The 26913-nt window shown below is 35.2% G+C and overlaps 1 protein-coding gene across 4 annotated transcripts; it reads left to right on the top strand.

The window, feature by feature from the left end:
• Positions 1-26017, top strand: LOC110114440 (histidinol-phosphate aminotransferase, chloroplastic). 4 transcript variants are annotated; one of them, XM_020847319.2, is made up of 10 exons: positions 1-361; positions 6453-6536; positions 7580-7734; positions 7850-7947; positions 11773-11881; positions 12045-12202; positions 16288-16430; positions 16531-16671; positions 25552-25705; positions 25814-26011. In XM_020847319.2, exons 1-9 carry the CDS (start codon positions 152-154, stop codon positions 25681-25683), a joined length of 1230 nt encoding a protein of 409 aa, XP_020702978.1. In that variant the 5' UTR covers positions 1-151; the 3' UTR covers positions 25684-25705; positions 25814-26011. The 4 variants fall into 4 exon arrangements, with proteins under 4 accessions (XP_020702978.1, XP_020702979.1, XP_020702977.1 ...); XM_020847320.2 differs by having other exon boundaries at positions 25552-25728; XM_020847318.2 differs by having other exon boundaries at positions 25552-26017.
• Positions 26018-26913: the final 896 nt, after the last annotated feature.

Genomic DNA, 26913 nt, shown 5'->3' with positions numbered 1-26913 from the left:
CTCACTCTTCACGTCGAATGATCCACCGAATCTCTTTTTCTATTATTTTTAGCACTGTCTATTCATAATCACATATCTCAAATACGAAAAGTTCCTCTAAAATCACCTCTGCTTCTTCTCGGTTGATCTGCCAAGTTCAATCTCGTGACCAATGAGCGTGCTCAAAATCTCAGTCGCTTCTTCTTACCTCGGCAGATTCATTCATGGCTCCGGCTCCGTTAACAGAAACCGAGAGCGCGGCATGGCCTCTGCTATGCTTTCGGAACAGCTAGATGGAACCCATAGCAAGGTGACCGGCGATTCCTTCATTCGTCTCCACCTCAAGAAAATTTCTCCGTATCAACCAATCCTCCCATTTGAGGTAATCCATTCTCAGCCAAAGCTTACTCTATTGGAAAGGTCGTCGTTCCTCTCTCATGCATGCTAGCTGTTTGATCGATTTCCTCTTGGTAAAATGCTTAGCTTAGAACAGGTTCTGCAATTGATAGAAGGGATACGATTTTATTAATCATGCACGTTCTGTTAGCTTCTATGCCTGTACTTTAGTTTCCCTTTTGATGGCTCATGTTACTGCGGTTTAAAATTGTCCATTTGAAAGGAAAGTTTGCTGTGCTCGTTGCCTAGTGTTCTAAGTCAAAGGTTACTTGTGAAATATGTCAGGACACATGATGATCCACGATTTACTGAGCTCCGACTTTCACTACTCTGTGCAAAGCTATTGTGCTAACGGCTTGTCCACGTGTCATGTTTCTATTTGTCAACTTCTTCTTAAATACTAAAACACTGTAGCTGCTGGTTCATCTTCATCAATGAATGAATATTCCACATCTTCTTCTTCTCTGCTTTTCTACTGATTCTAATTGCAGGAACTAAGTCTTTATGGTATCAGAGCCTTGACGCAGCTTTTTCGGCAAGCTCCATGACCGAACAAAGCTCGTCTTCCCAAGTTCCTCAGACCTCTGCTCCGGCGACATCATCTGTTTCTGCGGCAATGGCAGAGCTCATCATACCCTCTTCTCTTAAGTTTCTGATGAATAATTTGAAACTGATTGTTCCGAATCAGTTGACCAGTGACAACTATCCGATATGGAAACTTCAGGTTTTCCAACTCTTTTCTGCAAATGGTTTTGAAGGATATCTTACAGGTCAGATATCCAAACCATCAACTTCTCTGGCCGAATCTAATCCAGACGAGTTCAAGCTGCTTAATCTCATTGAACAAAACCTTGTTGTCGCACTTCTCTCTACCATATCTCCGTCTGTTTTACCTTATATATTGAACCTCACGTCTGCCCGGGATATATGGTCGACGTTAGAGCTTCGTCTTCAACCTTCAAATAGGTCTCGCGTGATTCAGCTAAAAAATGAACTCTATCATGTTCAAATGCGGGATCTCACAATGATGCAATATCTTATGAAGATCAAAGCTCTGGTTGATAACATTGTAGCTACGGGTTCTCAACTTGAAACAGAGGATATAATACTTCACATTTTAAATGGATTGCCGCAATCCTATAACCCTTTTAAAACTGCTATACGCACCAGTCAGCAACCCATTAATTTAGATGTTCTCTACTCACTCCTTTGTAGTGAGGAGATTCACCAACAGACCAAAATTCGGCGAGATACATCATCTCTGACAGATCATACAGTTTTGTATGCGAATAGAGCAGCTTCACCACGAGGTCGCAATAATTACAGAGGATCCAGGGGACGAGGAGCTTCCTTCAGAACAAGCTCTAACAACACTAGTCGACCTCCAACTGGTGATGAAACCCATCCTACTTGTCAAATTTGTGGTAAACAAGGTCATGTTGCCATGAATTGTTGGCATCGGTACAATTCTAACTACAGCTCCACGTCTTCATCCTCTGCTGCCAAAGATTTTCTCACCAGTCCGTCCCTCACGTCTAGCAATGATTGGGTACTGGACTCTGGAGCTAGTTCGCATTTAACTCCTGATGCTTCTAAACTTCAATATTCAACTCCATATACGGGACCAGACTCTGTATCCACCGCCAGTGGCAGCTCGCTTCCAATTCTTAATATCGGTCAAGGCATTCTCCCTCTTCCCGATTCTACTCGTAAGCTTAAACTTCAAAATTTACTTCATGTCCCTCTCCTTTCTCATAACCTGTTATCCATTCACAAACTAACTACCGATAACAATTGCTATATCTCTTTTGATGCTCATGGCTTCTGTATTAAGGATCTGGAGGACAATCGTATCCTCATCCGTGGGCGCAGCCATGATGGCCTCTACTCGGTTCCTAATCCATCCAGTCACAACTTCAAAGTTCTTCACTCTACCTCCATTACCTCTAATGTTTGGCATGCTAGACTCGGCCACCCCAATGTCCGAACTCATTAACTGTTAGCCAAAACTGTTCCGTTTATATGTAATCTTGCTTCTAGTTTTCTTTGCACGTCTTGTAATATGGCTAAAAGCCATAAGTTGCCTTTTGTGTCAAAGTTATCTCGTGTATCCAAACCTTTTATGTTAATACATTCAGACGTTTGGAGTCCGGCTCCTGTTTCATCTCTAAATGATTTTTGTTATTACGTACTCTTTATTGATGATTACACGCATTATACTTGGTTGTTCTTGATGCAAACAAAATCTGAAACCTTTCAAAAATTTCAGCAATTTCAAAATCTTATCACAGCAAAATTCAACTCTAAAATCCAAACTCTTCGCACCGATGGTGGTGGAGAATACACCAGTCATGCCTTTAATCAATATCTTCTTAAAAAATGTATCACACATCAGTTAATCTGTCCTTATAGTCCAGAGCAGAATGGGATTGCAGAAGGGATGCATCGTCATCTTCTAAATACAACCCGAGCACTTTTAATTGGAGCTTCTCTTCCGTCCACTTATTGGGCTGAAGCATTGCTTACTTCCACATATCTAATTAACCATCTTCCTAGCAAAGCTATAGCCTCACAAATTCCATTTCAGCTTCTGTACAATCAACCTCCAAACCTTTCACATTTAAGGACCTTTGGCTGTTTATGTTTTCCATGGCTTCAATCCATGGCACCTAATAAATTTTCCCCACGCTCTCATGAATGTCTGTTCTTAGGATACTCTTCTTCCCATAAAGGATATAAGTGTCTTCACTTAACCACAAAAAAATTTCATATTTCTCGTCATGTTATCTTTCATGTGACAACCTTTCCATATAAATCAAAATCTCCTCCTACATCATCTACATCATCTCAGTCTACATATCCAAATTTTCTATCACCATACTTACTACTTCCAATTTCCACTTTACAGTCACATGAAATTCCTCAATCAACTCTTTCTCCTCCATCTATCTCATCCCCGCCTCCATCCTCTTACACCCACAATTCTGTTTCCAATCCAACTGACCAACTCTCAAGCTCGTCCACTACATCTACCGTTCCTCTCCCACCACAACCTACTACAACAAAATCTGTTCATCCGATGCAAACCAGGCTCAAACAGGGCATTCATCGTCCAAAACAGATTTTTGATCTTCTTACCAATCCAATCTCCAATTTCATTCCAAATAATTATAATCAAGCTGTCAAGTTTAAACACTGGCGTGATGCAATGTATGAAGAATTTTTAGCACTCCAAAATCAAGCCACCTGATCATTAGTACCAGCTCCAACCCATGCTAAAATTCTTGGTTGCCGATGGATTTTCAAAATCAAACGAGCTCCTAATGACACGGTTGATAGATATAAGGCCCAGTTAGTGGCCCAAGGATTCACCCAGGAGTTTGACATTAATTATTCTGAAACTTTCAGTCTAGTGGCGAAGATTCCTACAATTCGCATTCTGCTCCTAGTTGCTCTATCGAAGGGTTGGTCTACCCTTCAATTTGACATATCAAATGCCTTTCTACACGGTGATCTACATGACGACATTTATATGCATCAACCTCCGGGTTTTACCAATGCTCAATATCCGAACCAGGTTTGTAAGCTACTTAAAGCCATTTATGGCTTAAAACAGGCTCCAAGGGAATGGTACAATAAGCTTACATCCTTTCTTATTGGTCTTGGCTTTAAATTCAGCAAAGCAGACCCTTCTTTGCTTTTATATATCAATGGCAATGTGCAGATTTTCATACTCATTTATGTAGACGATCTGCTTATTACCGGCAATACATCTCCTTTCATTGAGCAACTCATTCGACAATTAACATCCAAGTTCTCTCTCAAGCAACTTGGCTCTGTGTCCAATTTTCTTGGTCTGCAGCTCACTACATACAATGGTGAGACGTTTCTTCATCAGACAAAGTATGCCAATGAATTGATTCAGGCTGCCGATTTTCAGAACAGCAAATCTGTTCAGACTCCAATGACACTCAAGCCGTCTGTCTGTTCAAATGCCACCGCTCCGTACTCAGATCCACATTATTTTCGGAAGCTAGCTGGTTCACTAAATTACCTCAGTATCACCCGGCTTGATATTGCATATGCAACCAATCATATTTGTCAGACTATGCATCATCCTACCATGGCAGATTATCTTGCTTTAAAACGTCTATTACGATATATACAAGGAACACTCAACTATGGCATTCCTCTCATACCAGGCCAACTTCAACTAACAGCCGATGCAGATGCTGATTGGGCAGGTGACACCATTGATCGCAAATCAATTACTGGATTCTGTACTTTTCTGGGTAAGACACCTATCTCTTGGTGTGTGAAGAAACAAGTCACTGCCGCCAAGTCTTCTACTGAGGCCGAGTACCGTTCTCTATCGTCTGCTACTTCCAGCATTATCTGGTTAAGGACCAACACCTCTCTATTGTGATAATACATATGTGACAGCCATAGCTTACAATCCAGTTTTTCATGCTCGAACCAAACATATCGAAATAGATTATCATTTCATTCGGTATCACATTGATTCTGCTGCCTTAGTGGTTCTTCACATTCATTCACTTGATCAACCAGCTGATATACTTACCAAGCCTTTAAATCCTAGTCGATTTACCGAGCTCCGTGACAAATTGGGCATTCGTTCATCTTCTGCACAATTTGAGGGGGAGTGTTAGGACACATGATGATCCACGATTTACTGAGCTCCGACTTCCACTACTCTGTGCAAAGCTGCTGTGCTAACGGCTTGTCCACGTGTCACGTTTCTATTTGTCAACTTCTTCTTAAATACTAAAACACTGTAGCTGCTGGTTCATCTTCATCAATGAATGAATATTCCACATCTTCTTCTTCTCTGCTTTTCTACTGATTTTTAGTTAATTTTAGGTCGCTTGTTAATGGTGTAGATATACCTATTTCAGACAAGGCAGTGCATGCTGAAAATTAGCTCGCATTGTAAAATTAATAGAAAAATTGGCCTTGGATTTTTATCTATTCAATTCCAATTGAAGGTCCAAAAATAAAAATGCAAGTTTGAAGTGGAGCTGAATGAATATTTATGCATATGTTTAATTTCATGTGCACAGCATAGATTAATTGCCATCTAACTGATTTTCATGAAGTATAGAGCTTACCGGATTTTCGTAAGGTCTCTTGGGTTTGGAACTGCTTTAAATATGTTAAATATAAGATTTTGCTTGAACCAAATTGATTGAGCTGATTTATCCTTGATTAAGTTCATACTTTAGCACTTATTTTATTTCTTATTTAATTTAGTTTTAAGCTTATGTGAGACTGTTATTAATTTTTTTTTGTAGAATACCATGCCTGGTAGTACTACAAATTGCTGGTTTAAATGAAAACATATTATTTGAAACTAACCTGCAATATTTTAATTATATGTGTATAGGCGTATTGGTATGGACTGAAATGAAGTTATAATAGGTTTTCTTCGGCAAGTAACTGCTTAATAGAAGATTATTACCCCTGCTAACTAAAGTGGCTTGAAATTAATAAAGTTCATTACACTTGGAGCCTCTGTCAAGTTTAATTTAAGCAAGTTGTGCATTGCATGCTAAGCTCAATTGATCAACAGTAGTTATTAGGACATGTAATTTTATTGTTTGCTGAGCATGGGCATTCATCTAGAAGGGAGAGAGATCAAAATTTGATGTAAAGCATATTCCCTTCATATGAGACACCTTAAGGCATCCAATATGGAATACCTTATACACTTCAGCTTGTTTTTCACCTTATAAACCATTCAGTTGTTGGGATTTGGTACTGACGTAGTTATTGAATTTGGTAGCTGGAAGAATTAAAATCATTTTTAGATTTCTCAGATGCATCTCTTTCTATGGTTCACCTGAAGTGTGTATTATCACTTGTTTCTCCTGAGGTATTTAAATAGCTTCATTCTGTTTAGGAAGGATTGTATGCTTGTCTCTTGATACAACATATTTGTGATGTTTATTTTCCTGTTTCAACGTGCTGAGAAGGCTTTCAAAATATTCGTCACCATTTTACTGGTTGTATTTGTTTGATGCTGATAAAATTCTGTAGAGTTGTTTATGTTTTTGCAGATTTTGTCTGCACGCCTTGGGAGAAAGCCTGAAGAGATAATCAAGCTTGATGCAAATGAAAATCCATATGGTCCTCCTCCAGAGGTGAGTTTGAGATTTATTTCTACCAAAGAATGTGACTGTATCGATCTTTGCTGTCTTTTTTAATTCACCTAAAAGCTCAATGGTAGCCTAATTCTAGCAATTATAGTAAGTGGAGTGTGGGTGTCACTTCAATAGTGTGGACTTGACTAACTTTGGTCTGTTTTAGTTAGTGCATAGTTCTCATCAGTATAGTGTTCAGGATGTTTGCTGTTGGTCACCAGAATAGAGAGGTTTGCACAATTGAAAACTATGGTGATGGTGCGAGGTGAATTGAAAAGCACACATGAAGATAGATGCGCAATCAAAAACACTGACTTTGGAAGATAATAATAATTGATGAATGAAGAACACAGGGACGGTAGTGTGCTATAAGATAAGTTTGTCAGATGGCTAGGGTCAAGTTCTATTTTAGGTATGCAAAACAACCTGAACTGGCCGGTTTCATTGCTTCCATGTGTTTCATATCTTCTTCCCCTCTTATTCTAATAATAAAGCTTTGGTCATTTTTAAGTCATATGCATATGTTTCTACTGTATAATCAAGTACCTTAATTCATGTAATCTTCTTTGTAACAACTTCTTGATAAAATAATTCTACGGTGATAGAACTAGTGGAATTTTGTATCTTAGCTAACTTGATGATTTCATTATTTTGTTGATGGTGACCTCTTCTTGTGTTTTTGCACCTATTTAGCCAATGAATACTGTTGATTCATTCTCAAAATCAGCCCAGCCTCACTTCTAAAATTTCTCAAGATATTTATTGAATATGCACGCGGTTAGTTCTTTATTTAAACTCCACAGTTCTTACGAAGCCTTTTATATGATTTAAGGAGAAATCAAACACATGAGTGATGAATTTTTAAAATAAGTTCTTAGATGTTCGATATCTCAATCTTTCAATTGTTAAAAATCTTATACAAAAAATAAAGTATTTAAAGTCCAAAATGAGAATTGGAAGGTAATAATTTCATCAATAAAATGCAATGAGGTAGTTTTTGAATAACTTCATCTTTTTCCTTTTCTGTTATAATGATGTCATAGGTGGCTGAAGCGTTGGGAACATTGAAATTTCCTTATGTATACCCAGACCCAGAGAGTCGTCGTTTACGTGCTGCGCTTGCTGAGGATTCTGGTCTTGAAAGTGAGTATATCCTTGCTGGATGTGGGGCTGATGAGTTAATTGACTTAATCATGAGGTTTGAAATCAGAGCTTGAACCTTGTTTTTTCTTCATGTTTATTTAGACTTTCTCCCTTTGATATATTATCTTAATCAGTACGGACAATTATGCCTTTCTTATAATCTCCCACAGGTGTGTGCTTGATCCCGGTGATAAAATTGTTGACTGCCCTCCTACATTTACGATGTATGAGTTTGATGCCGCAGTAAACGGTGCTTTAGTTATCAAGGGTAAAGAACTTTCTTTTCTATATGGGCTTTGCAATGTTTTTTGTATGCTAATGAGGCTACCTTATTTAAGGATGGAGAGCTCATCTTTTCTTTGATCTATCCAAACTTCGCATGAATAGATGAGTTGGGGACATTAAGGCTTTGGATGTGGAGGGGATGCATAGTTGTTGCTATCCTTCGAGTTGGTAGAGCTTGGATTTAGGGTCTTTGGAAAGATTTGATAGAATTTAGCTGATGAGGAAGAAGGAAATTGGATTGGGTGAGAAATTGAAAGGAAGAAGAGGAGAGGGAAAGATGAATAGAGGTGGAAGGGTTTTGGTTATTAGCTGAAGAGAAGGAGATTTGGCTGGCTATGAGTGAGGGGGAGGGAGTTAATATAGAAAGGTTTATTTAATTTATAATCATTAAGTATCAAATTTACAATGACATGAGTTTATTATAGAAATGAGAATAGGCATGAAGGAGAAAAGGGGATACACCATTTGCCAAAATGCTTAGTAAGTCAATCTTTATATAAAGAAGTGCAGCAAGTTATTGAGTTGAGTTTAGAGTCATGTTGGGTATCGATGCTTATGGTTTGATTGTTAGGTTTTGCTTGCACCAATTCCCTTGGGGTGAGAGGAGCTGTCCTTTAAAGAGTGAAGGCCAAGGTATTCAATCGAAAGTGTAGGGACCACACTACATAGCACATTGAGGGGTATTTGTGACTTATTCTTAGGAGGGTGATCGCACAAGAAGACCAAAAAGCGTGTTGTCCAGAAGGGATTGTGGTAATCTTATATGTAATGATATGCTTCACAATGTTCATGGAAGGGGAACAACTGTTGGATGATGGCACAAGAACTTTCCATTGTAATCGCATGAACTCCAGCTACAAACATATTTCTTGACAATTCAAAAAGCTTGGAAGTGTCTTTAAAGTAGAAAAGATCATCGATGTTAAGAATAGGGCTAATGTTAACTTCACCTAGTGATTTGATTAGATAAGCATAATGGCCTAGCTTCTTAACAATTTTGTATGGGCTGGATAATCTTGCATGCATCTTTTTGAAGGTATCCTTTATTAAATTTCTAATCTACACGTTTATACTTTTCATTTTACTTTTTTTTTGTTGCAATCTCATCTATAATGATATGCTTAAATTACTTATACAAGAGGAGATGAGGACAAGTGTCACTTTTTGATAATTGAAGAAGCTCACCCTTTAGACTCTAAGGTTGACCTCCATAATTCAAGTTTCTCATCGACTCACTCTCTAGTTTTTATCAACAATAATAATATCATCAGCAAAAAGCATACACCAAGGTACATCCTCTTGCAAAAATTATAAAATTATAAAATTTTAAAATATCCAAATGAAATGGATCACCCCAAGATTAAAGAAATGATCGATTCACTTTTCATAGTAGTTCAATGGGGGTGATAAGTTTAATATTAATCTGTGCTCACCAAAGTCAATGTATTGTCAAGAATATTGCTATGATCACTCTCAAAATATTTCAATCCGGTAGAAAACATGGGTGCTCTAATGGGATAGTTTTACAATCAAATGACACCTCTAAATAACTATTATGACGAGGGCCTTTTAATCGGCTTGTTTCGTCACATAACAGTACAATTATATTACAGTCATTGTCATAGCCCAGATGTTCCCAAACGAAAACAAAACCATGAGATCTTGATCAGGGCCTATGATAACTTAGGATGACAGAACTATAAGATCTTGATGAGGTTTATCACCATTCTTTCCCCTCACCATCCGCTTTGTATTAACGGCGGTAACTTTTTCTCAATTTAAAATGAAAATAATTGTTACTATATGCTAAGCATTTAGCGTATATTTATCGACTAAACTTAATTGAAAATTTTCTTGTAATTAACTATAGGGTTTACACCTATTTGAAACTTCGAATTAGATTTTATTTAGTCATTGTAAAATGAGGGTGAAATATATCATTGTAAAATGAGGGTGAAATCTGTAGATGGTGTTTTATCTACAATTTAATATTTCTTTTGATAGTTTGACCCAAAAAAAACTCTCCCAGCAAAGCCGGGCATGAATTTTTCAGTGTCCATTAGGCTTTTATGGATGAATCCTTCTCTAATTGTCTTTTGATACAATAGGCTAATTTCATGTGATCTTTGGGGTTCAATTGGTAATGCTACTAAGGTTTAGGGAAACTCTACGAACATTGTTTCTAAGCAATCTAATAGGAAATGGATGTAGAAATTGGGAAAACTAGGAAGTAGAGCACACAAGAACTTTTTATTGAAAGATATATGAAATAAAAAGCATGATACAATTGGATCTTCAATTGGAGAGGAAGATCCTGCTCTCCAAAATCCTTAGCTGACAGCTAGAGCCCTCACAACCTAAGAAATTCTAATTTCAGCAAACACATACCTCCGCTTGAAATCACTCTATTGTTAGTCTTAAACAAGCTCCCCCAATTTCCATCCCAAATCAACCCCCTTTCTTTAAATAATTCTCTCTCATATTTAAATTCAAATTAGGTGTCTTTCCCTAAATAATTTCCTCACAACTATAATTAAAACTTTCCTAAACAATTCCCTTTTGATTAAGAGCCTTTTTAAACAACAACTTTTTGATTATGAAACTTCTTAATTTTCACTCAATCAAATCGTTCAGTCCGTCACAATCATGCCCTTTGTCAATTGAAATGCAATATGATTGACGAGTGGAAACACTTCAGAAAAAAAGTTGAATTGCAAATGAGTAGGGTGAAGATCAGCATAAGCGCATTGAAAACAACATACGTAGATCAATTGAAATGCAATCAAGGTGAAGATTTTTTTGGCAATTATCATTAACAGAAGTAAAAAATGATCGTTAACAGAATTAAAGATGCAGATAACTGTAATATAGATGATCGTTAAGAGTATTCAACTTATGATGCAAGCAGGAGTTGCAACTATCTAATGATGCAGATAACAATATTGATGTAGTGGTGAAGAGCAGCATAAACAAACAGTGAATGAAAGCAATTCAGCAGCATATGCATTAAGCTAGTAAGCAGGAAATCAGTGTGCAATGATTTCAGCAACCAATGAAATAATTTGATGCATGAAATCTATAAGCTGCATTCCACGCCATGTTGCGAACAAGCAATTAAGAATGCAATGGAAATTAGACCTCGCTTCTTCCCTCTGTTACGAATTGGGGTTGCCTCAATAGGGTTAGGCTGATGCGCTTATCATCTCCTTGATTATCCAAGCTCTCCGTGAAGGAAGAGGGGGAAAAACAGGGTTTTGGATATGGAGGGGATGTATTCCTGTTGGATTTCTTGGAGAAGCTTGGTGGAGCACAGGTTTGGAGAAGTTGAAAAGATTTGACGTGACCTAGCTACTGGGGAAGAATGTAATTTTATTGGGAATAAGAAGAGGATGACATGAGGAAAAGAGGGAGAATTTTGAAGAGTTTGGGAGCATATGGGTGAGGGAGAGAGGGACTGGCTAGTATAGGAGGAATTCATTTCATTAATCAACCTATTAAGTTTACAATGCATGGGCATATTTAGAACTGAGGTTAGATATGGTGGACATAAGGGGATAAACCATTTGTCAAAATGTCCAATGGGTACAATCTCATGCCAAAGAAACTCAAATAGCCATTAAGTCTAATTCAGAGTCACGTCAGACTTGGATGAGCTGACTGTCATGTTTGGCCTGCATTAGCTTGTTTCTTTTTTATTATAGCATGCCAATTATTTTGTTCCTCTGCTACTTTGGTTAACGAACAGTTAGACCCATTATCTTCTGATTTTTTTTTTACCATCCTTGAGACTTGTTATACTTTAATGCAGTTCCAAGACTCTCAAATTTCAGTTTGGATATCCCTCGCATTATTGAAGTTGTCAATCTAGAAAAACCAAAATGCATTTTCCTGACTTCACCAAACAATCCTGATGGGAGGTATGTATTTTTATAATTCCCTGAGCATGCATGTTTGCACTGAGCTGTTAATATGTTGTGATTCTAATTTAAAATGAAATATGAATATAATTTTTTCTTAGCTAATATTTAAAGAACGAATCCATTCTCCTGATTTCCCTAATTCTACTCTTGTTTCTCTCAGTATAATTAATGATGAAGATCTTCTAAAGATTCTGAAATTGCCTCTTTTGGTTGTTCTCGATGAAGCATACATTGAGTTCTCTGGTCTTCAATCAAGGATGAATTGGGTAAAGAAGCATGATAACTTGATTGTTCTCCGCACATTTAGCAAAAGAGCAGGTTGGTTAGATGAGCTCTGAATTCCTATGTATTATTATGTTTTAGAGAACTTTGCTCTAGCTCATGATTCAACGCCTTTAGATTTGCGATGTCTTTGTTCACGGTGGATGATACGCCTGTTCCATTTTTGGTACAAGAAAGTGGGCTTTTGTGTTTTTTTGAGGCGGGGGCAAAGAGATAAATAGAGAGTGAACTTGAAAACTTCATATGAATGGTGGGAGTATGAGAGATTTATGTTCATCTCAACTTTGGAATTTTAGGCACAAACTCAATAAAATAGTTTATGAAAAGAACTTGAATTAGAGGTACCATGGATGAAACTTATTTAAATTCGATGGGTCTTCTGTTGCATGCTTGAACAACATATGAATGGGGAGAGTATGAGAGATTTACGTTTGCCTAAACTTTGAATTGTAGTCACAAACAGCTAAATAGACAACTAGAGAACTTGAATTGATGGTTCCTATGTGAAAATTATTTTACATAGAGGTCTATTGTTGCATGGTGTAGATAAGGATCAAAATGGTCCACTGACTCTTTTTGAAAGTTCAAAATTACCTCCAACTATTTAAATGTCTTATTTTAGACTCCAACTTTTTAAATAGAGACTTAAATGGTTTCATAGAAGGACTAATGTGGTTCCTATTTAAAGGTTCAGGGGTCCAAATTGATATTTTAAATTTTAATTTATATAGTTTAGGACTATTTTGATCCTTAAAAAAAGTTAGAGGATCAATTCAACCAATTTCTCTTGCATGCTAAGACACTCCCTATGAATGGGGAGAGTATGAAAGATTTATATTCGTCTTAACTTTGCAATTTTAGGCACAAGCACAAAAAAGTAGAGGCATTTTTTAGTAGGAAAAAGGAGGGAAAATGAGGACATGATCAAGCTGATGAACTTCTACATTAGTAAAAATTCAAGTAAAAACCCTTTAAAAATGCTTGCCCTCATTTGGCAATGATAATCTTTTTAGTATTAAATATTTCCCATATTATTTTAATTTCAATGCCGCACCTCATCAAGAGTTATTTGAATATCCCTCTCAATGACAAATAATTCCGTCATATTCTGTGTACACTGGAGTTCATCTTTACCACATTCAAAGAGTATGAATTTATTTTAAGATCAATAATTGCTCAAAAATTGGGTAAAGTTTTAGTTCAAATGGAAGTTATTTGGCCAACAAGAAGCTGAGCTTGTTTTGTATCTAACTTGAATTAAGCCAAGACTTGATCCAATTCAACTGGCCAAATTTAACAGTGTATGTGCATGCATGCACACCGCACATGACTGAACCATTAGAGGCTGATGCCATTCACTGGCAGCGGTCTAGTGGCAAGGCCTTCCTGATTTGAATTTGCAAGATTTCAAGGATATGATATTTCTAATCTCTCTTATCTATTTTAGGTTAGTGTCTATGATGGGGACATCAGAGCTTGGAGGGTTTATCACCGTAGAGGCCGGAGATTTACGACCTTGATTTAGTCTTTATATTTTTAGTTTTCATATGTTGTAGGAGATTTATGTGGTGTTATTTATTTTATTACAGTTTTACCCTCTCTTGATGGAGCTTTTGTGTTGTTTGGCCAAGGGCCTTCTTGTTTTTTATTCCTTTAATTCTGCATTTAATTGAGCATTGGACTGTTGACCTCTGTACAATACCCAAAAGAAACGAAAATGAAATCATACCTTGACTGTCGGATCCCAGACGTAGGAAACCAGAACTCAGATCATAAAGTCCTCGCAAAATGAGGGCGAAATCTCTGAGTAGTGTCTTATCTACAAACCCATCTGCCTTCCAAAATTTACCTCGGAACTTAGTTCGTTAAAACTCCCTCGCCGAATAAGAAAAGCGAGTGGAGGCCGAGGCCGAATTTTCGGAGCCCACATGGACTTTCAAAATTCTGCATGTAACTCACATTAATTGAGCATTTATCTCAATTAATTGTGACATTTGGAGGTCCACATCCACTTTATTTTTCACCCTTTCCCAAGACAACTACTCTTCCCAAGCAAGCCACATCAGCCCTCTCCCTTTCCCATGGTAATTTTTCCCTTTTCCAAGCCAACTACTTCCCTTCCCAAGCAAGCCACATCAGCCCTCTCCCTTTCCCAAGCTAACATTTCCCTATCCCAAGCCAACTACTTCCCTTCCCAAGCAAGCCACATCAATCCTCTCTCTTTTCCAAGCAACCAACCCCACCTCTTCGCCTCCCAAGCTGACTTCTCCACTTCCATATCCTCATCTAGCTAAAACTTTCTTTTCCCCTCACCGTTTTACCTTTTCAAGGAAACCTAACTTCTTCTAAAGCAACAAGGACATCGATTCAACAAAGAGCAAGAGTTTCAAGGGCAAGCCAAGGAGGAACTTGCCGGCATTTCATCAAGGACTCAATTCCTCCCAACTTGCCGGCATTTCATCAAGGACTCAATTCCTCCCATTCATGAGCTAAGTATCAAACCGTCCCCTTGTTCTTCATCTTACTTAATATTGGTTTTCTCATTTCATCTATAGTAGCATCATCTCATACGTGTTGATTAATCATTTAATCCTCTAAACCCTACCTAAATTTGAGCGATCAGAAACTCTAGTGACTAGTCCTTTAAATTAAATATTGGACTTGTATCAACCCAGGTTAGCTTAGTCTAAATTGATTCACCTATTTTTTATGTTTAGCCTTGTTAGTTTCTTGATCTAATAGTTCAAATTTTCTTATTTTTTTAATGTTTTATGAAATTTATTTTGCTATCTTTGATGTTATCTTAGTATAAATATCTAATTGCATGACTTATTTTGCTTAGTCCTGCATCAGTCTAATTCATGATTGAATATATCTAGAGTTTCCCAAATTCTATAAATAAGATCTCATATGCTCTATAAAAGTCTAGAGCTGTGGAGGGAGATTGGATCACAATTTGACCAATGCTTTTGTTTTTACCTAGTATTAGTGTTGTCATTCTTGCTTTCTCTTGATTTAGTGCTTTCTTCTATTATTGGATTCATTATTTGTGTTATCAACCGCTACCGGAGCCGCTGATATTGTAGTCACCCACTATTATCTAATATTCATTATGTCACTCTTAGGAATTGATGCCACCCATTTTTGTTGTCCTTTGGATTTGTTGTCAAATAAGAAAAGTCCAAAATAGACACTCGACTATTCCTCTATGATCAATTTAGCCCTAGAGTATCACAATTCTCTAATTTAGTCTCTCGTTTATACAAAATTGATACCAAATATCCGTCATAGAACTTTATGGCAAATGGGATCCAAAATTGATCGCAATTTGTCCCTTGATTTTATAAATTGATCCCAATTTAATCTTTGAGGTGACCATTTGAGTTAAATTTTGTATATTCAAAATATTAAAATGGAGAAATGTGTTACTCTGATTGAATTGGCTGTAAATAAATAGTCTGTAGATTATTCTGAGCTTTTTCTCATTGCAATGGGAGCTGTTGTAGCCCATAGCTGTCATCACCTAATGTTGTCTATCCAGAGCCATTGCCCCTCACCATCAACTTTTCAAATTGCCTTTAATACATCATTATACTGGCATCCCTAAAACTATTTGGTAGGGCATGAACTTCTGCACTCAAGTGTTTTGCTTATTGTCCAGGTTCATCTGAAACATTCTCCATGGTTTTTTCCTTTTTGATTTTTCATGTTTAAATCTAACATCTACTTTGTAATATATATGCCTAAAATTCCAATGTCAAAACAAACATTACTCTTTACGCTCTTTTGCATCACGTAAATTTTGTTTGGCATTCAACCCCAATAAAATGCTTTGGAATTTGTTCCTACATTTAAACATTGGAGATTCTCTGTACATTGGCATGCCTCTATGAGTAATTGGTAATGTCGCATCTAAAACTCCGTAATTTGTGGGACCGAAAGTAACTTTTGAAAATTTTCTCAAGAGTGATTAGCTCTGAAATCATCATATCCTGCTGTGGAGTTTCCAGAAATCTGGGTAGAGTTTTTGTTACGGATGTTGTAAGAGCAGATTTTTTTTGCCATAGGTTTTTTCTTTTTGCTTTCTTTTAATGATAAAATTGGCCTTTAAAATGATGCAGGTTTAGCTGGACTTCGTGTTGGTTATGGAGCTTTTCCTCTCAGCATTATCCAATATTTATGGCGGGCAAAGCAACCATACAATGTGTCTGTGGCAGCAGAAATTTCTGCATGCGCAGCTTTGCAGAATCCTGGCTATCTAGAGGTACGTCTGCAGTTTTAGTGTTGCATAATCTTATTGTATAATGGTCTGTTTTAGCTGGGACTTCTTACATATGAGCCTCTATTTTCCTCAATTTCTTCAGAGAGTAAAGAATTTTCTTGTGCAAGAACGGGAAAGATTGTTTGATCTTTTGGAGAAAGTACCATACCTTAAGCCATTTCCAAGTTTCTCCAACTTTATTCTTTGTGAGGTTACTTCTGGAAAGGATGCTAAGAAGCTGAAGGTCGGGCACCTTGGTCATTACTTTCATAATTTTTCTGATTCCTTTCTTTTTCTCTCTTTATCTTCCCAGAATATTTATGTTATACGAGTTGCCACATTTATTTTAATGGAAATACTTAATATGATAGTATGTTGTTCTGTTGATTAGCCACTGATTTTATTTCATATACTACGATGCACATTTTGTGAGCATGAACTGCTTTCCATGTTTAGAGTCGGGAGTTTTTTTAGGAATTTGGCTGCCCCTCATTGTATGATTGTATCCTTTCCTTTGTTATAGATATTGTTTAGTTGTGTTTTTATTTTCTTTTCCTAAGATGGAACACAATCGATGGTTTCCACATAAAACCAAATACTTTGTATATGTTGCCATTACGTGGATGAAAAAAAAACTCAATTTAACATCGTTTCTGGTCAAGTTACATAAATTTTTAGGATCCCATCGTCTTCTTTTGCTATATATGTTAGAAATCTGCAACAAGGATGGAGGTCAGCAATAGGGACGGTGATGATGGGCCATGGCTCCAATCTAATGAGATGAGAAGGCATGGTTACCATCCTCAAGGATCTTAAAACATGAATAACTTTGGCCTTGGCTCAAAACCAATCCCCACTCGACAATTTTACAACAACACAGATAATTTTCAAACTGAATGGCCCAAAACCATGGTCTGTGGTCCCTAATTATCAAGATGAATTTTTTTTTGCAATGATAAGTTGGGACATTTCAGTGGTGATATACCATAGCCATAACCACATGATCCTCTTTCAAAATGTGTGGAACAGAGAACTTGATTGTCAAGGGATAGTTGATTAATTCAATGAATCTGTTAAGCTTCTTGACATCCAAGAAGGAAGGGCACTTTTAGAGTAGGTGTAGACTCTAAGGAGCGGAAGAAGATGAAAAGAGAGACCAAATTTTTTCATTCCATAACCTTTTCTTATAATAAGTAGTGTATTTATAATATTTGGTAAGATCAAATTTACAATATAGAATTGGTCTATCTAAAATAAATTAAAAATTGAATAAAAGAAATGAAATAGTGCTTATTACATATGTACAGACCTTTTAGTTTGCACTTTATTTGGCCAATGATATATTGTTGTCCTTTGCTTGTTTGTAGTGTCAATGTGGAATGTTTTTGGTTCCTTCTTCTTTGGTAAACTTTTATGCTTTTAGGTTGGTCTATCATGTTTGTAGCCCATGCTTCACAATTTGATTATACTATTTTAGGATCAAATTATATTTGTTGATGGTTAACATTCCCATCACCATGAAGAATAATCTTGTCCTTAAGGTTGAGAGAAAGAAAATAGGAAGAGAGTGCTACAAAATTTTCCTATATGACATTATTCGGTAGATTTAATTTCCATTGCAATAATACTTGACGGGGAGGCTGATCGCAAAGTTGTATAATGCATGAAGCTAAAATGATATTAAGGTACAAGGAGTGGTTAGTTGTTATAATTGAAACTTGGTAATTGTGAATTTTTTAGTGGAGGAGCCCTTTAAATGGTTTTAGAAGAGAAATATGAAAAACATGATGAATTTTACTTTTCAGGCAGAAGAGTAAGGCAGTAGACCATCGGGCTAATAAAATCTTTAATTGGGAATTGTCTAAAATGTGATGCCTCAGAATCTTAATTAAAAAAATTATTCTATTATCTTTTAGTATACAATAATCAAAACTATCTAATTTCTTTTATCATTATAAATACCAGCGGAAATAAAACTATCAATCAAAACATCAATATATATATATATATATATATTTCCCTAAAAATTATATACATTCCTCAGAATATATATAATCATATCATAACTACTCTGTCATGAGTACAAAAGAATAAATAAAATAATAAGAATTTGAATTTGAAGGATCCTGATCAATCTCTCACTCCTGCTCTCTTGCTCTAACCTGAATCATTTAACATGTAATGAGTTTAAGAGCCTAGCAAGTAACTAAATCCTACAACTGAACTCAAAATATAACAAAAGAGCAATGTGCATATTATTTGTCAAATCATAGCAGTAGTATTTATATGATTATGAATCAATGCAGAAAAAGTAAAACACATATGCAATAGCAGTAAATTCTATAACCAGTAAAGCAATGTGGTACAAAAACCAGCAAAGCAAATACAATAGAGAAATTGGTAAATTATTACATGTGTTGAATTACTAAAGCAATGATCATATCAGTAGAGAAATCATATAAAGTGATAAAATTAAAGCATCTGCAAAGATGGTTGAAATCATGTCAATGTGGTAAAATCATATAGGAGTGTACACATATTATCCTGACATTCTTATCAGTATCAATTCAGTATATTTTGTGCTCAATATGTCAAATGCCTAGTATTTGTATAGTGAATCAGTAGTATCAAATAATATTAATGTCTATATCGCTAATAGTAACAGTCCAACAACAATAGAAATCAAATAATACAATAATAGTAAATATGTGCAATAATAATAAATCCGTACAGTAATAAAAAAGCTTCAATAACATGTATTTCAGTTGTCACACCGAATCATATCAGTAAAATAATATAATAATAATAAATTTGTACAGTAATAATAAATCAGTACAACAATTGGAAGATTGTACAATAACAATGAATCAGTAACATGCATTTCAATAGTCACACTAAAAAAATAAGAATTCTTGGCTTAATCATTGTTTTTTTAGTATTGTATTAGTATCAATAAATCATTGCGTTAGTAAATAAAGTCATCACTTTTTGTTAGTCGGCAACATAATCATTTCCTTATAATCTCAATCAGTATCACGTGAATCTGTAGAGGATAACACCAAGCCACAGTATTTAAAGGAAAATCTATTGGTCCATCGTACGAAAAATTTCAAATAAATATTCAAAACTTTCATAATCTCAATTTCTATAACATATAAAAAGTTACGCAATGAAAATTTTACCAATATAAAATTATCCTTGTTTTTCAGTAGCAGAAATACAAATTTGATAAAAAAATATTTCAAAAATATGAAATTATTGAAATCAGAAATAGGATAATGATTCTTTATAATGAAACGAGCAAATCTCCTTACTGGATCGACTAACGAAAATCACTCTACGGCCTCTAAATCTTAGATTTCTCTCCTTTTCCTCCTTTACCCTTGATTTTCATTTTTTATTTCTCTGGTTTGGGAAAAAAATGAAATGATGACATATATAAAGTTTTGTTAATGGATTAGGATTTTATAATAAAATAATAGTATAATATTAATATAATTATATAATTTAATCAATTTTTAGTATAAAATTCATATAAAACTTTTTGGACTTTCAAAAATTGTAAAAAAATATCAAAAAAATAATGTTAAATCCCAACCATCTCTTGATATTTTGATCCCACGGTTAAGATGGGGATCCATGGGAAGCTCACCTGGATTGCGCCGATCTCTGCCATCACTTGCCATTTTGATCCCATGTTTAAGATGGTGATTCGTGGGAGGCTCACCTGGATTGCACCAATCTCCTTTCATATTTAGGTGGCTGATTTAGGAAGGATTATATTAGACCAATTATGTATGATTATGTAATTATTTATTTCTTTATTAAGATTTGTTGTATAGATCTATAAGTAGGGACAAGTTTATGCAATAAAAGTATGCCTTTTCTCTTAATTTAACATGGTATCAGAGCCTAAAGTGATATTATATGTGTGTTCCACCAGCAGCCTTCATTGCCGATGTCATTTAAAGACTAAAGAGAAGGAAGCGGAGAGGGGCAAGAGGCCTTCTCTTGCTATTTCTACTACTCTTATAACTAACACAGCCTTCATTGCTGCCCTACTACACCTTACTAACTTGATTAATTAATATAACCTTCATCGCTATCATTTGCCACCAAAATGTCTAAAGCTAATTCCTCCCAAAGCTCTATAGAGGACTCTATGGTGCAACAAGGAAGAGAAGATCTCCAAAATATGCAAGCTTTCTATCTATTAAATGTGAAGAATTATTTGAAGTGGTCTCAATTTGTGAAGACTTGAAAGGGAAAGGAAAGATAAATCACCTCCTTGGGCTAGGACCAAAAGAAGAGTATCCTAATTTTTGGGCATGGGATGAAGTAGACCCCATGATCATGTCATGATTGTGGAATTCCTTGACTCCAAAAATTAGCGATACTTTCATGTTCCTATTTACTGCAAAAGACACATGGGATGCCGTCAGGAAAACCTTAAAAGCTCGGGATGCTACACAAACTTTTGAAATTAAAGTCAATGTGAGAAGCGCAAAACAAAGAAGTAAGACTGTGACTAAATATGCCAGTCTTCTTCAAAGCTTGTGGCAAGAACTTGATTACTATAGATGCATAGAGACTAGGTGTCCAGAAGATGATGTTATCTTGAAAAAACTTTATTGAAAAAGATAGTTTATGACTTTTATTGCAAGATTAAATGTGGAGTTTGATCAAGTTAGAGTTAAAATTCTTGGCAAAGAGGAGACTCCTTCATTAAATGAGACAATTTTTCTCATTCGTGTTGAGGAAAGCCAATGAGGGGTAATGCTGGAGCTAAAAGTAGTTGAAGGTTTAGCCATGGTGTGAACTAAAGAGGTGTCATGGAAGGAAAAGTATAAGGATTTCTCAAAATCTAAAGACAAATACTCCATTTAGTCTAGCTATTGCAAGAAATCAAAACACGGAAATGAGACATGTTGGAATATCATGGAAAGCCCGGAAGTAAGGAGTGGAATTGTAGAAGTTGACAAAATGACACATCACAAGCCAACACTACAACAAGTTAGTCTAACCCAAAAACCTAGTATAACTTTAGAGAGCTCAATAAAAAATATTTTGATAAACTAAAATAACTCTTGGTATCCATTAAAAAATTGCATGCATCTTCTTCTCTTTCACTTTCAAGTAAATTTCCTATATCTATTAGATTAAGTGCCTTTAGAAATCATTTGAAAGCATTACGGATCATTGACTCAGGAGCCACAGATCACATGACATACTTTACTACCCACTCCATCAACTATACCCTTTGTCAAAGTGACAAGAATATCATCACTGCTGATGGTTCTCTTATAATAGTAGTAGGCTAAGGAGACATACCCGTATCCTCCCTCAAAAAAAAATATGCTCTTCATAACTCAATTATCTACAAATGTAATCTCTATACAAAAACTTACTAGTGATCATAATTGTCAAGTCTTATTAACCTTATTTATTGTTTATTTCATGGCTAGGAATCGGAGGAAGATTAGATTTGTTAAGGAGAGAGATGGATTGTATTACCTGGAAGATCTGAACAAATCTAATATTATTAATAATGACAATGTTATCCATATTTTATAAAAAATTTACTATTTGGCTTCATCATTTTAGATTAGGACATTCATCTTTTGATGTCTTGCAAAATATGTAGCAAAAATTTTTTTTTAAGTTGGAAAATGTATCTTGTTATTGTGAAACCTATGAGTTATTCAAACATAAAAAAATTTCTTTTCCAAACAAATATGAGAGATGTAATACTCCATTTTACCTTATTCATAGTGATATTTGGAGACCCTAAAAAATTCCTAACATCTCAGGGGCACGATGGTTTATATCATTCATTGATGACTGCACTCGAGTCTCTTATATTTTTCTTCTAAAAAATAAATCCGATGTTAGCACTATCCGTCCTATTTTTCATACCATGATACAGAAATCAATTCGGGATAAAAAGATGCATCAAAGCCAGGAAAACTGAGGACAAAACTAGTATGGATAATATAAGGTTTTGGCAAGTGTATTACAGGCGTATAAATTCAAATTATGTTCTAAAGCATATCCATGAATCTGAACCGTCTCATGAAATTGAGTTAAATACAAGCTCACCAAAAAAAAACCTCCCTTGTATCCCGTAACCAACTTTGTATCATTTTATAACTTCTCACCTTCACACAAATTTTTTCTGGTTACACTAAATAATATTCATATTCAATTCCTAATGATATTTCTAAGGTCTTATACGATGAAAATTGGAAAATGCCATGAAAGATAAAATGCAAACTTTGGAGAAGAACAATACATGAGAGATCATCGACCTACTAGTAGGAAAAAAATCAATTGGATGCAAATGGATATTCTTTGTGAAATACAAAGCTGATGGTAAATTGAAAATGTGTAAGGCAAGATTTGTGGCGAAAGGGTACACTCAGACGTAAGACATTAACTACCAAGAAAAATTTGCACCTATGGCCCAGATGAATATCGTGAGGATCTTGCTCTCACTAGAAGCTAATAACAACTGGCATCTGGAATAGCTAGATGCCAAAAATGCATTCCTATACGGGGACTTGGAGGAAGAAATATTTATGGAGAATTCACGAGGATTCAAAGAGAATCTGAGGGTGACAAAGTGCGTAGTTTAAAAAAAGTTCTATATGAGCTAAATAAATCACCTATAGCTTGGTTTGGAAGATTCTCAAAAGTTAAGCAACTTAATGGTTACCGACAGAGCCAAGGCGACCATCATTATTCTCTGAGCACTCAGACTCAGGAAAAGTCATAATTTTATTAGTTTATATGGATGATACAATCTTGACTGGGAATGATGAAAATGAGAGTGATTATGAGGAAATGTCTTGCCAAGAAATTTGAGATAAAAAATCTTGGTAGATTAAAATATTTCCTTGGAATTGAAATAGTCCACTCCAGCAGATGAATCTTCATTTCATAATAAAAATACATTAATTATTTTCTTAAAGAAACAGGTAAGCTAGCTATAAACCAGCACCAACACCTGTAGAATCAAATCTTAAACTGGGGGAAGCTAAAGAAAATCTAAATATAGATAATGGAGCTTACCAGAGACTTGTGAGAAAATTGATCTACCTTTTTAATAGCATGCCAGATATAACGCTTGTTGTATGCATGATCAACTAGTTCATGAAGCATGGTTAGACAGTTTATGAAAAATCCAAAGCAAACTCACATGCAAGCTGTAGATTGAATACTACACTATCTTAAAGTGAACCCAAGGGATCCTCTTCATAAGAGGAATAACCCCAGAAGCATATATTGATGCATATTACACATAATCACTAGCAGATAGACGATTTATCTCAGGATACCGCACATTTGTTGGAAGAAACCTTGTTACATGGAGAAGCAAGAAATAGAATGTGGTTGCAAAGTCTAGTGAAAAGCAGAATACAAAGATATGATATTGGGAATATAGCTACTATGGATTAAGGTGATTCCAAAAGACCTTATGATGAAGTGGGAATGGCACATAAAGCTGCACTGTGATAGCAATCAACATAACTCACAATCTGGTTCAGCATGATAGGACAAACCCATAAAAGTGGTCAAACATTTCATAAAGGAGAAATTAGACAACGGTATTATATGTGTCTACCATGTCTCATAAAAAAATCAGCTTGCAAATATTCTTATCAAGGGATTTGATAGCTCTTCCTTTCTGGGTCTGATTACTAAGTTGAGAATGATATATTTGTATTCCCCAACTTGAGAAGGAGTGTTAAATCCTAGCCGTCCCTAGGCATTTTGATCCCACGGCTAAGATGAGATCCATGGGAAGCTCACCTGGATTACAGTGATCATTGCCGTCCCTTGTCATTTTGATCCCACGGCTAGGATGTGGATCCGTGGGAGGCTCACTTGGATTGCGCCAATCTCCTTCCATATTTAGGTGACTGATTTAGGAAGGATTACATTAGAGCAATTATGTATGATTCTTTAATTATTTGTTTATTTATTAAGATATCTTGTATAGATCTAAAAATAGGGACATGCTTGAGCAATAAAAGTAAGCCTTTTTCTCGCCCCAATTCTCTGAATTTAACAAATAGTCAAATTTATTTAGAAAATTTTGATGAAATCGGTTTGCAAAACGGACTCCTAACGACCCTCCAAAACTCACTTGTACTGACATATATCAATTTCTTAAGGATTTGCACCACCACCACCACCAACAACAACATCAACACCAAGACTTTATGTTGGCTACATAAATCTTTTTTCTCCATTGTTTCATGTTAAGAATCAAATTCTCATTTAAATCTAATAAAGAAACGTCATTTCTAATATTTACTAAACAAGTTTTTTTAGGTTTACCTCTAAGGATTTGCGCAAATGTTTAAAAATTATGAAAAATTTAGTGTAATTAAATCACTACAATATCTATGTTATGGTGGAGATGGTTTGTGATTTGGACTTATTATGACTCCTAAAAAAAATTATTTGATTGGATTATTACTCAAAATATAATTTAGTTAATTTAGAATGTGTGCGGCTGACAACATAATATTGTCTGAATGGTTGTAGTTTAAACACGACCAAGTCACCAAAAGCGCAAATCTCTTCAATGGTGATCTGCCTTTATTTTTATACGATTTTGTACTTGTTATATGTTTTGTTGGAGTGTTTGGAGAATTGTGTCATGGTTAGTTAAGAAAGTATCAACGACGTGGATGTGAGAAATATCATGAATATAGGAAGGGATGGCCATATAAAGCATGTGATGGCATGATGTATTGTGTATGGCATGATGTATTGTAGTATAATTTAGCTCAACGAATGGCTAGATTGCTCATTTGATTGGTTAGAGTTATAAATTATGTTTTAAAAATGATGAATTTAGTTAAATCAATCATTTGATTAGTTGTAGTGAGATGTTATTATTATTGAATTCAAATTTTACAGACTCTCTCCAAAATACTGGTTTTATTTTCATAATCAAATTAAGAAGCATGTTTCTTTCATTTTAAAACATTTGGATTTGTTTTGAGATTAGTGCAATATATAAATAACATTTCAACTCTTGTATTGCACTCATCTCTATGCTTCTTGTGAAAGCTAAAATCATCTAATTTATATTATACTTACCATTTCCCAGGAAGATCTTGCAAATATGGCTGTCATGATACGACATTACAATAACAAAGAGCTGAGCGGCTTTGTTCGGATCTCTGTTGGAAAACCTGAGCACACAGATTCACTAATGAAGTGCCTCAAACTCCTTGAATAAAAGATGCCCTCACACAAGACAAGTATGCAAAATTTCCATGTTTTGCTAACTTCTTATTTGCAGATTTGAACATTTTATTTTGGCAATGAATGTTTTAGGTTAGCCAATTTTAAGTCTATGAATTTTGTAGGTATTTATCAGTTCATGCTAAGATCACCCCCATCTCTGTCCCCTTTGGCTCTTCAATTAGTTTGCTGCTTTCGAACTATTGAAGCACAGTTCGTTCTTTTTATGCCAATTATTTATAAATATAGGCCTTCTTGATGGACATATGTGCTGCAAACGGTCCATTTGAGGCATTTGTAATTGTTTGTGGAAGTAACCGTTAAATTATATTTTTTCGCAACTCATGCTGCATCCACTGTATAGATCTCATTCCCGAAGTCCTGTTTGTCGCTCTGGAGTTGGCTAATCATCAAGTACTCAAAAATCAACTATTTAAATACATGCGTAATTTAGAGGATCATAATTTTTTATAAAGCTGAAATATAAAACTCGAAGGAGTAGCTTTAGTCATCACAGTTTAATATGGTATAGCAAATGCCCCTCTATATTAATATACTAAATGAACTTCCTTGTTCCTTAAATTAAGATTATATCGGATATATACTAAATTGCTAAGCAGTTGATGCTAAAAAAGATTGCATCCATTTGAGTGAATTGTTAAAAAACACACTTTAATTTCTTTAACATCTTGATGAAGATGACATTTGACTTAAAATTTGTATTTCTGATTTCTGCAAGTTTAGAGTACTTGATCCGAACAACTTCCACCGTTTATTTATAGAATGTCAGATTAAAGAGCTTAGTGAATATTCATATTTGTAAAAATAAAGTAGAAGAATATATTAATATTAAAAAGGAAATTTACCAAGTTACATTTCTCTTGCCATTGTGAAAGCAATTGGCTTTTCAAAACTTTCTAAGGTATCTCGAAAAAGTTTGATCTTATTCATCGTAAATGCCGGCTTTGGGCAAATATCCCTATTTTCAATTAACTTAACAATATTTTGTATAATTTCTGGCTTATGATAATAGTTCTCTTTATCGTATTAAAAGTGAGGATTGAGGAAAGATGTTGTAGAGTGAATGTCTTGCCTAAGTTAACTATCCCATCTTCTATTTATTAAAGGGGTGTATGACTTAAACAATCTCTTTATATTTCAAAACATTGCTTTGATTGCCTTTTGTGCTTTATATATATTATCATATAAAAATCCTAATGAATGT

The sequence above is a fragment of the Dendrobium catenatum genome, unplaced genomic scaffold (assembly GCF_001605985.2).
Source record: "Dendrobium catenatum unplaced genomic scaffold, ASM160598v2 fragScaff_scaffold_813, whole genome shotgun sequence".
NCBI classification, from domain to species: Eukaryota; Viridiplantae; Streptophyta; class Magnoliopsida; order Asparagales; family Orchidaceae; genus Dendrobium; species Dendrobium catenatum.
The sequence above is the reverse complement of the archived record's forward strand: the minus strand, read 5'-3'. Positions and strand labels throughout refer to the sequence as shown.

What these genes read in the sequence shown, in the direction of transcription:
- LOC110114440 (XM_020847318.2), top strand. Translation starts at nt 152, where the DNA reads ATGAGCGTGCTCAAAATCTCAGTCGCTTCTTCTTACCTCGGCAGATTC. An exon ending in TTAATTGACTTAATCATGAG is followed by an intron (nt 7,735 to 7,849) that starts GTTTGAAATCAG and finishes AATCTCCCACAG; the next exon opens with GTGTGTGCTTGATCCCGGTG. An exon ending in CACATTTAGCAAAAGAGCAG is followed by an intron (nt 12,203 to 16,287) that starts GTTGGTTAGATG and finishes AAAATGATGCAG; the next exon opens with GTTTAGCTGGACTTCGTGTT.